The sequence below is a fragment of the Moschus berezovskii genome, chromosome 11, assembly GCF_049115385.1.
Source record: "Moschus berezovskii isolate FMDL1 chromosome 11, NW_MosBer_1.0, whole genome shotgun sequence".
Classification (NCBI taxonomy): domain Eukaryota; kingdom Metazoa; phylum Chordata; class Mammalia; order Artiodactyla; family Moschidae; genus Moschus; species Moschus berezovskii.
In genome coordinates, this window is record NC_142470.1 from 4,447,481 (window position 1) to 4,460,947 (window position 13,467).

General features: G+C 42.0%; 1 protein-coding gene across 5 annotated transcripts in view; it reads left to right on the forward strand.

Moving 5' to 3' along the window:
* Nucleotides 1-253: 253 nt before the first annotated feature.
* The window catches only part of SETX (senataxin), an 84,283-nt gene continuing 71,069 nt past the window's right edge, over nucleotides 254-13,467 (forward strand). The window contains exons 1-5 of one of the 5 annotated variants that reach the window (XM_088841056.1): nucleotides 254-437; nucleotides 1,224-1,359; nucleotides 1,484-1,601; nucleotides 4,009-4,124; nucleotides 8,833-9,016. In XM_088841056.1, coding sequence (XP_088697182.1) covers nucleotides 4,069-4,124; nucleotides 8,833-9,016 — 240 coding nt within the window. In that variant the 5' untranslated portion in view covers nucleotides 254-437; nucleotides 1,224-1,359; nucleotides 1,484-1,601; nucleotides 4,009-4,068. The remainder of the gene's footprint in view (nucleotides 438-1,223; nucleotides 1,360-1,483; nucleotides 1,602-4,008; nucleotides 4,125-8,832; nucleotides 9,017-13,467) is intronic. The other 4 variants (XM_088841054.1, XM_088841058.1, XM_088841055.1 and 1 more) reach the window with 4 other exon arrangements.

Below are 13,467 nucleotides of genomic sequence, written 5' to 3' on the forward strand. Positions count from 1 at the left end.
TCCCCTGCTCCTCCCTCCGCCTCCCTCCCTCCCCTGCCCCTCCTTCCTGTCCCGCTCCGCAAGACACTCCTAATTGGCCAGGCCCTAGCCCGGAAGTGGCGCCACTCCGGGCTTCCTGGCCTCTAGGCTGAGCCCCGGCGCTCCTCTTCCCCACGCCCCGCCTCTCGGGGAGCATCAAAACAAGAGCGCGGCGGCTGGGGCGGGGCCTGCGGACGCCGACGCCGCGCACGGGGCGGGGCCTGTGCTCGCGGCGCCCGCTAGTTGGCTGACAGGGTGCGGGCTGGGGCGTTTGGGGTTGCGCGGCCGCTCTTCCGTTCTCGGCCGACTGTTGAGCCGAGGCATGGAGGCGGGTTAGCCGCCTGCGCGAGGCCGAGCGGGCGGTGAGAACGGCGGGCTCGAGGCTAGAGGCCCGGCGGGCCCGAGTGCGCGCGCGGCTGGTGAGTGCTGGGCCGCGTGGAGTAACCGTCGCGGCGCGTGGGGCAGGGGCGGGTGGGGGAGGGGCGGCGCGAGCTTGGCCGCGTCCTTCAGGAGAGTGAGGCGCGCGAAGCGGGAGCATCCCCGCCGCGGCCGCTGGACCGCCCTCCAGTGCCTCTCGCGCCCCGGGGCCCTGGGCCTTGGGACCCTTGTCCTCTCCTTTCACGTCATCTACACTGCGGTCCCGTGTGAGCGGTTCTGGGTCTGGGCACTGCGTAGTTTCGGTGGGACTGATTGGGGGCGTCTCGCTGTGGAAAATCTGTCCTCTCGACGCCCCCTCCTTTCTCCTGATGGGGTCCTTGACTTTGGGGAGAGTGCCACTCCCGAGTGGCCAACTGAGTCCTCCTGCCCCATCTGAAGGCGATGTATCGCTGATAGCCAGCCACAAGGGACTTTGCCGCCTTCCCCACTTCCCAGGAACGACAACGTACCAAGACCCTGAAGGAACCCATCGCGAGGCTCGAAGGATCGGTTTGCCATTTAAAGCGACAGAGATGAGTTAGTTACTGATAGTCCTAGGGCTAAACTCACATTTGCTAATTGGGGCTTTTTGACAAAGTGGCTCGCTGTCTCCTCTGTGGGGACGAGGTCTCCCGTGAAACTACTCCCCCCAGTGGAGTCAGAATGGCAGTAGACCCACACGCAAGGTGTCTGATCTCTGAGCCCTAGCTTTTTCATCAAATGGTTGCATTCAGTTCTGTAAGTATTGATGTGAAACTCATATGAGAGTATATAACCCACTTCCTCAGTTTTGTTTTGCCTTTTCAGAAATGTTCTTTGCGGAGCCAGAGTCTGAGTGTATATGAATGCAGATCCTCACCCATTCCCAAATAAATCCAGGCGTCTCAACTGAGAGGATCACTTCTCTGTAGGCCATCACCTCAGGTAATTTTTTTTTTAAGATTTATGTATTTTTGACTGTGCTGGGTCTTAGTTGCTGTGGGCATTCTCTAGTTGCGTGTGTGGGCTTCTCACTGAGGTGGCTTCTCTTGTGGACCATGGTTTCTAGGGCGGAGTTCAGTAGTTGCCCCAGGGCATGTGGGATTTTCCTGGACCAGGGATGGAACCTATGACTTCTGCATTGGCAGGTGATTTCTTAACCACTGGACCACTGGGAACTACCCCAGGTAATTGTTAAATTAACATTTAAGACATTTTTTTCAGTCAGTTAATACGTGCCCAGCACTGAAGTAAAATACATACAAAAGAGATCCTTGTCCCCTAAAAGACTCAAAATTTTTGAGGATGGAGCATGTATGTGGGAAGCATCTGATAGTAAACACCTCAGCCTGACAAGGTGAATGTAGTGATAGAAACTGTATAGAGTCCTGAGAGGACTGAAAAGAAAGTCAAAGAAACTGGAAAGGCAGGGGCTGACTTAGACTACTAGCCCCCAGGCATGATGATGCTCAGAGATGAATTGCACATAGGTAGATCTCAAATCTGGCTTTTTTATCGGACTCACTGCTGGAATTGTTTTAGATTGAGCCTGAATTTTATCAGTGGTATCTCATCATCTGCTTTTTTCTTCCAAGTTCCTTTGATGACTCATGTGTATTCAGGTTTAAGATCCAGACAGAGGTCTGAAGGGTAGGTGTTGAAGGCAGAAGAGCTCCCATAAATGCACGTAATGCCAAATACCAGGAGGCATTTTAGGAAGAGCAAGTGAGGGGGAAGTGGCAAGAGATGATGCTGAAGCTAGCTCTTGCAGGGACTGGTGTGGTGAGCTCAAAAGTTATTGCCCAGATGTAGAGGAGTCATTTGTACTTTGAAAGTCCAGTTTTCGGTTTGGCCTTTGGCAGTATTTTGGGGAAGAATTGATGGTGGATCAAACAAGTTCAGTTCAGTTTAGTCGCTCAGTCGTGTCTGACTCTTTGCAACCCCATGAACCACAGCACGCCAGGCCTCCCTGTCCATCACCAACTCCCGGAGTTTACCCAAACTCATGTCCGTCGAGTTGGTGATGCCATCCAGCCATCTCATCCTCTGTCGTCCCCTTCTCCTCCTGCCCTCAATCTTCCCCAGCCAGCATCAGGGTCTTTTCCAATGATTCAGCTCTTTGCATCAGGTGGCCAAAGTATTGGCGCTTCAGCATCAGTCCTTCCAATGAACACCAGGACTGATCTCCTTTAGGATCAAACAAGAGGCAGATCATTTATGTTTTCTCACGGAATCTAGGCAAATAGAATGTATTAAGGCAGCGGCAGCCTCATGGTTAAGTGCAGATGTAACCAAGGTGGCAGACACTGTGACACTCGTAGAGATGGGTCTCAGGGAAGAGATAACACAAGTAACAGGTTATTGGTTCGAAGACTGAAGGCACGGTAATACCATGGGTATAGAGAATACGGGACAGATCACAGACTTAAGGGGAGGACTTTGTTCTGTTCTGGTCCTGTTTACTCTGACGCACCAGCCAGGTGAATAGAGATTTTCTATACAGTGGATATTGAGTAGAATCGGTCTTCCATATCTTCAGGTTTCACATACGTGAATACAGAGAGCCAGCTGTGTTCATTGTGCTACACTGTTTTATGTGGGGAGCTGAGCATCTGCAGATTTTGGTATCCGTGGTGGGGGTTTAGCTTCTGGAACCAACTGCTTGCAAGTACTGAGGGACAGCTGTATATCTTTTGGGAATTCTAGGCTAGGCTGTCATTATTGAGTAGCTGAAACATAGGTAAGCATTGCACTGAGTTTACAAACATTTTTAGTCTTTGGGAAGCTTCAGTATAAGTAGTAATTGATGGGTTGAATTAAGTCACCTAGAAAGAGGATACTGAACGAAGAGGAGGATAGAACCCTGAGGACAAACCTTTGGACATTTTGATAGTAAGAGGGGGTAAAAGAACCAGATGGTTCTGGAGATAGGGTAGAGGAAGTGAAAGAATTGTATTTTAGCTATGGATTAAATGTTAGCATTTTCACGGTTTGGAGTCCAGTAAAGAAACAACTGGACTTGATATTGCAGAGATTATTAGGGACTTTTGTGAAAACATTCAGTGAAACATAAGATAGAACCCAGAGTTCTAAGGAACTAAATAAATTATTTTTTCAAGGGTTAGTTTCCTGGTGCAGAAACTTTCTCAGTGGACTCAGTGCTTTCACTGCCACAGCCTGGGTTCAGTCCCTTAGTTCAGTTTTGGGGAACTAAGATCCCATAAGCCACTTGGCCTAGCTGAGGGGGAAAAAATAAAGCAATTGCAAAGAAGTTTTTAATAATTAAAATTCCAAGAAGTGGGATTTCCTTGGTGGTCCAGTGGTTAGGACTCTGTCTTCTAATGCAGGGGCACTGATCTGATACTTGGTGGGGGAGCTAGGTTCCCACATGCTGTGTGGTGCAGCCAATAAATAAATTAAAAATTCCAAGAAGTTTTAGCTAGGAAGGGTAGAAGAAAGTGATTGTTATATGAAGTTTCTGGCCAACTGTTATTGAGAAATGGTAACCCTGGCTAAGTCAGTGGAAAGTAAGAGTTACGTTTCTGTTGAAGCATCCTTTGTGATCATCAAATCAGCTCTCTCTTTAATGCACAGGAGCAGCTCTGATTTCTGCAGCTTGAGGATTCCCTGGACACCCGCATTTGTGGTTCAGTAATGGTTCCCAGCAGTAAAAACGTTGATGAAATTAACAAAACTGCCTTCCAGAAGAAGTGAGTTGTGTAAAAACTTGCAAGGTTCAAGGCCATCTACCAGCAGTTTTCCCTTTAAAGAAAAATCACAATATACTTGCTATACCCTGTTCACATTTTTTGGGCTTAACTATCAGCCCAATGATGATTTTGTTTTAAGGACATAACAACACCCATTAATGACCTTTTGAGAGGAGCTATGGAAATGGATGTTTCTGTTGTTGATGGACTCTATAACACTGTTCTGTGTTCTGAATTCAATTCTTACCTGTTGTATGGCAGTAACTTCCACCTACTTTGAGAAAATTTATAGTTTTGCTTTCTGGAATGTGGAAGTAGGCTAGCTCTTTGAATGAGTTGAATAAAAATCAAACTCCATAATTATTTTTTTCCTTTGGCAGCACATGTGGGATCTTAGTGTACCCCCTGCCTTGGAAGTGTGGAGTCTCAATCACTGGACTTCTGGGGAGGTCCCTCCATAATTTCCTTAGTAGAAGGTTTCTTTTGTTAACTAACCCTGAATATTTATTGGAATTAGAAGTAGTGTCAAGAAAGGGCAAGACTCTCCAGTCTAACTCACATATTTTTTGTTTTTCAGATGAGGACTGTGTACTCATGTTATCTTTTCGCTCTGCTTTTCAGTTCAGTTCAGTCGCTCAGTCGTGTCCAACTCTTTGCGACCCCATGAATCGCAGCACTCCAAAGTATTGGAGTTTCAGCTTTAGCATCAGTCCTTCCAGTGAACACCCGGGACTGATCTCCTTTAGAATGGACTGGTTGGATCTCCTTGCAGTCCAAGGGACTCTCAAAGAGTCTTCTCCAACACCACAGTTCAAAAGCATCAATTCTTCGTCGCTCAGCTTTCTTCACAGTCCAACTCTCACATCCATACATGACCCCTGTAAAAACCATAGCCTTGTCTAGACGGACCTTGGTTGGCAAAGTAATGTCTCTACTTTTTAATATGGTCTCTAGGTTGGTCATAACTTTCCTTCCAAGGAGTAAGCGTCTTTTAATTTCATGGCTGCAGTCAGCATCTGCAGTGATTTTGGAGCCCCCCAAAATAAAGTCTGACACTGTTCCCACTGTTTCCCATGAAGTGATGGTACCAGATGCCATGATCTTAGTTTTCTGAATGTGGAGCTTTAAGCCAACTTTCTCACTTCCCTATTTCACTTTCATCAAGAGGCTTTTTAGTTCCTCTTCACTTTCTGCCGTAAGGGTGGTGTTATCGGCATATCTGAGGTTATTGATATTTCTCCCGGCAATCTTGATTCCAGCTTGTGCTTCTTCCAGCCCAGAATTTCTCATGATGTGTTCTGCATGTAAGTTAAATAATCAGGGTGACAATATACAGCCTTGACGTCCTCCTTTTCCTATTTGGAACCAGTCCGTTATTCCATGTCCAGTTCTAACTGTTGCTTCCTGACCTGCATATAGGTTTCTCAAGAGGCAGGTCAGGTGGTCTGGTATTCCCATCTCTTGAAGAATTTTCCACAGTTTATTGTGATCCACACAGTCAAAGGCTTTGGCATAGTCAATAAAGCAGAAATAGATGTTTTTTCTGGAACTCTCTTGCTTTTTCGATGATTCAGCGCGTGTTGGCAATTTGATCTCTGGTGTCTCTGCCTTTTCTAAAACCAGCTTGAACATACGGAAGTTCACGGTTCACGTATTGCTGAAGCCTGGCTTGGAGAATTTTGAGCATTACTTTACTAGCGTGTGAGATGAGTGCAATTGTGCAGTAGTTTGAGCATTCTTTGGCATTGCCTTTCTTTGGGATTGGAAGAAAACTGACCTTTTCTAGTCCTGTGGCCACTGCTGAGTTTTCCATATTTGCTGGCATATTGAGTGCAGCACTTTCACAGCATCATCTTTCAGGATTTGAAATAGCTCAGCTGGAATTCCATCAGCTCCACTAGCTTTGTTTGTAGTGATGTTTTCTAAGGCCCACTTGACTTCACATTCCAGGATGTCTGGCTCTAGGTGAGTGATTCCTGCTTTTCAGGAAGCTCCTAAATTAGGACTTAGTGAAATTTCTTCTAAATAAGTTTTGATTTCTCTCTCTGAATCTCCTTTTAAAATGTCTTTTTCTATATGTACTTTAATGTTGAAAGCTGCTCTGAATTCTTTTCAGAAGCATGAAAAAGATACGCAGTTAATATTTAATTAAAAATTCATTTCACACGGCATGCATGTTTTTGATTATACAGAAGTTATAAGATTTGTCAAGATGTCATCGACCTCGCATTAGCAGAGTTTATTCATTCTGAATTTTAGGGTGATATGCATTTAAAAATTTCACACATTCAAGTATCTGTCCCCAAATATGCAATGACTTGGATCATTTTTCTTAACCTTTTGTTGTCCCTTCTCCCTCTCTGAAAGAACTTTTTAGGCATTTCTTTCCAATGAATTTCCCATAGATTTTTAGTAGCACCAATATATTACATACCTTTTTATGTATATCTGTGCTTTATACATAAAAAGAGTGGGACTTTTTTTGTGTCCCACTAGTTTTCATCTCCTTGAGGATGTTGTCCCTCCTGATGAGAATGAATGGGTTAAGTTCATCCGAGGAAATGAATTTGATTGGGTTTACAGATGGGTTTGTAACTCCCCCCATTAGACTGATTCTTTACATTCATTACATAGTTAAGATCACAAGATCAAGTTTGTCGGGTAATTTCCTGGCCCAGTTCCCAATAAAACATAAAACATTTTCATAGTACGAAACACTTGGTTTGTTTTCCCTTGGGTGTGGTTTTCTTTTTTGTCGTCAAAGACAGCTGTTTGGATAATGCCTTGTCTGATGTTTTTCTTGGGAATAGACTGGGGCTGTGGTTTTGGGGCAGCATATTGCAGAATTGAAGTTCTTGCCTCATCACACTGTGTCAGGGGTTACCAACATGGCTTAGCACCGGTAATCTTAACCTTGATGACTTGGTTAAGATTTTGTTTGCCAGGTGTCTCCACTGTATGTGTGATTTTCACTTTTCATTGAAAGTGTTTCACCAAGTCCAGCCTTGACTCAAGATGAGATTAAGTTCCACTTCCTGGAATAGGGAGTATCTATATTTGCAGTTCTTTTATAAAGACAATTTGTCTCTTTCTCCACATTTGTTTATTCATTCATTTGTGTCAGTATGGATTCATGTATATTTGTACTGTGGCTTATAATCCAATAGTACATTATTTTGTAACTCAAAATTCTTTCAGCTTTGGCCACAGGGAACTCTTTCAAGTTGGTAGCTAATATGTCCCTTTGACATGCCCCCATCCATCTGTGTTTTGAACACTTTATTTCTGTTGCTACAAGGTGCCCCAGACTCACTTATATTTTCCCTGCCCCAGCCTTTTGTTTCGGTGCAATACCTGTGCTTTCTGTTTAGCCATAGTATACTGCTTACTGACAGTGAACTTTCTCTTTGCTTTTATATGCGTTTAGTGGCATCATCGCTTGCTTTTATTACACCACATTAGAATTGGAGATCTCTTTGGATTTGGCTTCCACCCTGTTTGCTAATCCTCTGCTTCATGCCATCTGTAGTTCTGATAAACTTGACTCTGTTTTCCTTCAAGCCTTTGACATATTTGGTTCTTGGGATTTCCTCTTATTTCCAGGTACCATCTTGCTACTTTGTTCTCTTTGAGACTGCTAGGATTTGGGAACTATCTTAACTCTTTTTACTTGATCTTGGATGGTGGAGGTTCTGATGGTATTATGCAGTCCAAAATTGGAAACTGTCAAAAACTGAAAGTATGAAACTCAGTAGTAATAGGTTTGTAGCTGTTGTGTTTGTAGCCATTATGGTTTATACTAAATTGATGAGTAGTGGGTTATGGGCAGCAGTTTATACACAAATGTGCAAGTTCATACATGTACTTTCTAACCAACAGAAAAAATTCTTCTCTGTATGAAGTTTTGTTATTGGTGTGTACTAATATTTATGGATTTTTTAGGTTTCCAGGAATTTCTGGAAGATGGCCTCAGGGAATGTGAAAGGTTTCTTGAGCTTTTTACTTGACTCCAGTACGTGATTTAGAACACTCCAAAGTCTGTACTTATTTTTGGCTGTGCTGGGTCTCAGTTGCTGCTTGGGCTTTTCTCTAGTTGTGGTGAGTAGGGGCTCTTCATTGCAGTGCTCAAGCGGCTCATCGTGATGTCTTCTCTTGTTGCAGAGTACGGGCTCTAGGGCACTCAGGCACAGTAGTTGTGGCTCCCAGGTTCTAGAGCACAGGCTCAATAGTTGTGGTACACGGGCTTAGTTGCTCCAAGGCATGTTGAATCTTCCTGGACCAGGGATCGAACCTGTGTCTTTTGCATTGGCAGGTGGATTCTTCACCATTGAACCACCAGGGAAGCCCTCCAAAGTCTGTACTTTGAGAACACTGATGATTCTGTTTCTGTATATTTTCCATCGGTACTGAGTAGTTTTGAGCCTTCTTTATAACGCAGCTGTATGTCACCTTATGATGTTTGTTACTAACTGCTTTCATTGCATTATTTTTCATATGTCACAGTCGAAGTTTTTACAAATAGTCTCAGATTGAGTTTAGCCAGGGATTGGTAAACTGGCCAGCAGAATGTTCTGGATGTGATACAGGCACATTTTAAGTTGAAGACAGGATTATTAGTAGGAAGTGTACCCATTCTCCACCAGAATAGTCCTGAAGTGTTATGTGATAGTTTCCTTTAATCTTTCAATGTTTTGTTTTCTGGATACAGGAGCAGAATGAGTACATGTTGTTGGTGTACCCCAGGTGGTACTTCCACCACTGACTTCCTGCAACGCTATGCATCCAAGACCCGCTCCAGTGAATTTCAGACAGCTGATGAAGACCTCTGCTACTGCTTGGAGTGTGTGGCTGAATACCACAAAGCAAGGGACGAATTGCCATTCTTACATGAGGTAAGTTAGGTGGGTGGTTTTTTCCTGAGGTTGATAACTGGGAAGGGGATACACTTGAACTGTATTTGAAGCGTTCAAGGAGCTTGACAGTATGATTTAAACTGTGAAGGTTAAAATACTGCTAGTACCTAACATTACCTGTAGAGAGTGGGTGCTGAGTAATTGCTGATTGACTATTGGAATTGAATTGACACCTAAAGCAGAATTTCATAATCCTCCTTTTATAATCATTTTATGTAAAGCAGTTTTATGAAATGATGTATGGGTTTTTTTTCGGTTCCATGTTTTTATGTCATTGTGTTTGACGGTGTTACAGGCAGGTGTTTGAATGGCCAATAGTTATTTTTTTCCTCTTGAGTTAAAAAAAAATTATTTCTTTTAATTGGAGGCTAATAACTTTACACTGTTGTGGCTTTTGCCATATATCGACATCAGTCAGCCACGGGTGTACCTGTGTCCCCGCATCCTGAACCCCCCTCCCATCTTCCTTGCCACCCCATCCTTCTGGGTTGTCCCAGAGCACTGGCTTTGAGAGACCATTACACTGGTCATCTGTTTTACATTTGGTAATATACATGTTTCAATGCTGTTCTCTCAAATCATCCCACCCTCACCTTCTTCCACAGAGTCCAAAAGTCTGTTCTTTATATCTGTGTCTCTTTTGCTGTCTTGCACATAGGGTCATTGTTACTGTCTTTCTAAATTCCATATATATGCATTGATATACTGCATTGGTGTTTTCTCTTTCTGACTTACTTCACTCTGTATAATAGGCTCCAGTTACATCCACCTCATTAGAACTGACTCAAACGTGTTCTTTTTTATAGGTGAGTAATATTCCATTTTGTATATGTACCACCTCCTTATCCATTTGTCTGAGATGGACATCTAGGTTCCATGTCCTAGCTGTTGTCACTGCAATGCTGCAGTGAACATTTGGATACATGTGTCTGTTTCAATTCTGGTTTCCTCAGTGTGTATCCCCAGCAGCGGGATTGCTGGGTCATATGGCAGTTTTATTTCCATTTTTTTAAGGAGTCGCCACACGGTTCTCCATAGTGACTGTGCTAATTTGCATTCCCACCAACAGTGGAAGAGGGTTCCCTTTTCTCCACACACACTCCAGCATTTATTGTTCATAGACTTTTTGATGGCAGCCATCCTGACTGGTGTGAGATGGTACCTCATTGTGGTTTTGATTTGAATTTCTCTGATAATGAGTGACGTTGAGCATCTTTTCATGTGTTTGTTAGCCATCTATATATCTTCTTTGGAGAAATGTCTGTTTAGTTTTTTGGCCCACTTTTTGATTGGGTCGTTTAGTTTTCTGGTATTGAGCTGCATGAGCTGCTTATATATTTTGGAGATTAATTCTTTGTCAGTTTTGTTTACGGTTATTTTCTCCTATTCTGAAGGCTGACTTTGTCACCTTATAGTTTCCTTCATTGTGCAAAGCTTTTAGGTTTAATTAGGTCCCATTTGTTTATTTTTGTTTTTATTTCCGTTACTATGGGAGGTGGGATCATAGAGGATCTTGCTGTGATTTATGTGAGACAGTGTTCTACCTGTGTTTTCCTCTAAGAGTTTTGTAGTTTTTGGTTTTATATTTATATCTTTAATGCATTTTGAGTTTATTTTTGTGTGTGGTGTTAGTAGAAAATGTACTAGTTTCAATCTTTTATAGATTGTTGACCAGTTTTCCCAGCACAGCTTGTTAAAGAGATTATCTTTTCTCCATTGTATATTTTTGCCTCCTTTGTTGAAGATAAGGTGTCCATAGGTGTGTGGGTTTATCTCTGGGTTTTTATTTTGTTCCATTGATCTATATTTCTGCCTGTGTCAGTACCATACTGTCTTGATGACTAGCTTTGTAGTATAGTCTGAAGTCAGGCAGGTTGATTCCTCCATTTCCATTTTTCTTATTCAAGATTGCTTTGGCTAGTCAAGGTTTTTTGTGTTTCCATACAAATTTTGAAATTATTTGTTCTAGTTCTGTGAAAAATACCATTGGTAGCTTGATAGGGATTGCATTGACTCTAGATTGTTTTGGGTAGTATCCTCATTTTCATTATACTGATTGTTCCGGTCCATGAACATGGTATATTTCTCCATCTATTTGTGTCATCTTTCATCAGTGTTTTATAGTTTTCTGTATATAAGTCTTCTGTTTCTTTAGGTAAATTTATTCCTAAGTACTTTATTCTTTTTGTTGCAATGGTGAATGGGATTGTTTCCTTAACTTCTCTTTCTGTTTTCTGATTGTTAATGTATAGGAATGCAAGGGATTCTTGTGTATTAATTTTATATCCTACACCTTTACTATATTCATTGATTAGCTCTAGTAATTTTCTAGTTGTGTCTTTAGGGTTTTTCTATGTAGACGATCATGTCATCTGCAAACAGAGTTTTACTTCTTTTCCAATCTGGATTCCCTTTATTTCTTTTTCTTCTCTGATTAGTGTGGCTAGGACTTCCAAAACTATGTTGAACAGTAGTGGTGAGAGTGGGCGTTCTTGTCTTATTCCTGATTTCAGAGGAGATGTTTTGTTTTCCACCATTGAGGATAATGTTTGCTGTGGGTTTGTCATATATGGCTTTTATGTTGAGGTATGTTCCTTCTATGCCTGCTTTCTGGAGAGTTTTTATCATTAATGGGTGTTGAATTTTGTCAAAGGCTTTCTCTGCATCTGTTGAGATAATCATGGTTTTTATCTTTCAGTTAATATATGGTGTATCACATTGATTGCTTTGCAAATATTGAAGAATCCTTGCATCCCTGGGATAAAGCGCACTTGGTCATGATATATGATCTTTTTAATATGTTGTTGGATTCTGTTTGCTAGAATTTTGTTGAGGACATTTGCATCTATGTTCATCAGTGTTACTGGGCTGTAGTAGTCTTTTTTTGTGGCATCTTTGTCTGATTTTGATATTTGGGTGATGGTATAGAATGAGTTTGGGAGTTTCCCTTCCTCTGCAATTTTCTGGAAGAGTTTGAGTGGGATGGGTGTTAGCACTTCTCTAAATTTTTTTTTTTCCGGGTTCTGCACTTTGGTTTGTTGGAAGATTTTTTATTACAGTTTTGATTTCTGTGCCTGTGATGTGTCTGTTAAGCTTTTCTGTTTCTTCTTGGTTCAGTTTTGGAAGGTTATAGCTTTCTAATAATTTGTCCATTTCTTTCAAGTTGTCCGTTTTACTGGTATATAATTGTTCGTAGTAGTCTCTTATGATCTTTTGTATTTGTGTTGTCTGTTTGATTTCTTCATGTTCATTTCTAATTTTATTGATTTGATTCTTTTTTTTTACCTTGAGTCTGGCTAAAGGTTTGTCTTTTATTTATCTTCTCAAAAAACCAGCTTTTACTTTTGTTGATTTTTGCTGTAGTCTCCTTCGTTTCTTTTTCACTTATTTCTGCTCTAATTTTCATGATTTCTTTCCTTCTACTAACTTCAGGATTCTTTTCACTTTTTCTACTTACTTTAGGTGTAAAGTTAGGTTGTTTATTTGATGTTTCTCTTGTTTCTTGAGGTAGGCTTGTATTGCTATGAGCCTCCCTCTTAGCACTGCTTTTACTGAACCCCATAGATTTTGAAAAATTACTGAAATTTTTAGATTTAAATTGAACAAAGTAGGGAAAACCACTGGACCATTCATGTATGACCTAAATCAAATCCCTTAGGTTTATACAGTGGAAGTGACAAATAGATTCAAGGGATAAGATCTGATAGAGTGCCTGAAGAACTATGGATGGAGGTTCGTAACATTGTACAGGAGGCAGTGATCAAGACCATCTCCAAAAAAAAGAAATGCAAAAAGGCAAAATGGTTGTCTGAGAAAGGCTTACAAATTAGCTGGGAAAAGAAGAGAAGCTAAAGGCAAAGGAGAAAGGAAAGATATACCCATTTGAATGCAGAGTTCAAAGAAGAACAAGGAGAGACACGAGAGCCTTCTTTAGTGAATGCAGAAAATAGAGGAAAACAATAGAATGGGAAAGACTAGAGATCTCCTCAAGAAAATTAGAGCTACCAAGGGAACATTCCATGCAAAGATGAGCACAATAAAGGACAGATAGGGTATGGATCTAACAGAAGCAGAAGATACTAAGAAGAGGTGGCAACAATACACAGAAGAACTATACAAAAATGATCTTCATGACCCAGATAATCACGATGGTGTGATCACTGGACTAGAGCCAGACATCCTGGAATGTGAAGTCAAGTGGGCCTTAGGAAGCCTCACTACAAACAAAGCTAGTGGAGGTGATGGAATTCCAGTTGAGCTATCTCAAATCCTAAAAGATGATGCTGTGAAAGTGCTGCACTCTATGCCAGCACATTTGGAAAACTCAGTAGTGGCCACAGAACTGGCAAAGGTCAGTTTTCATTCCAATCCCAAAGAAAGGCAATGCCCCAAAATGTTCAAACTACTGCACAGTTGCACTCATCTCACAT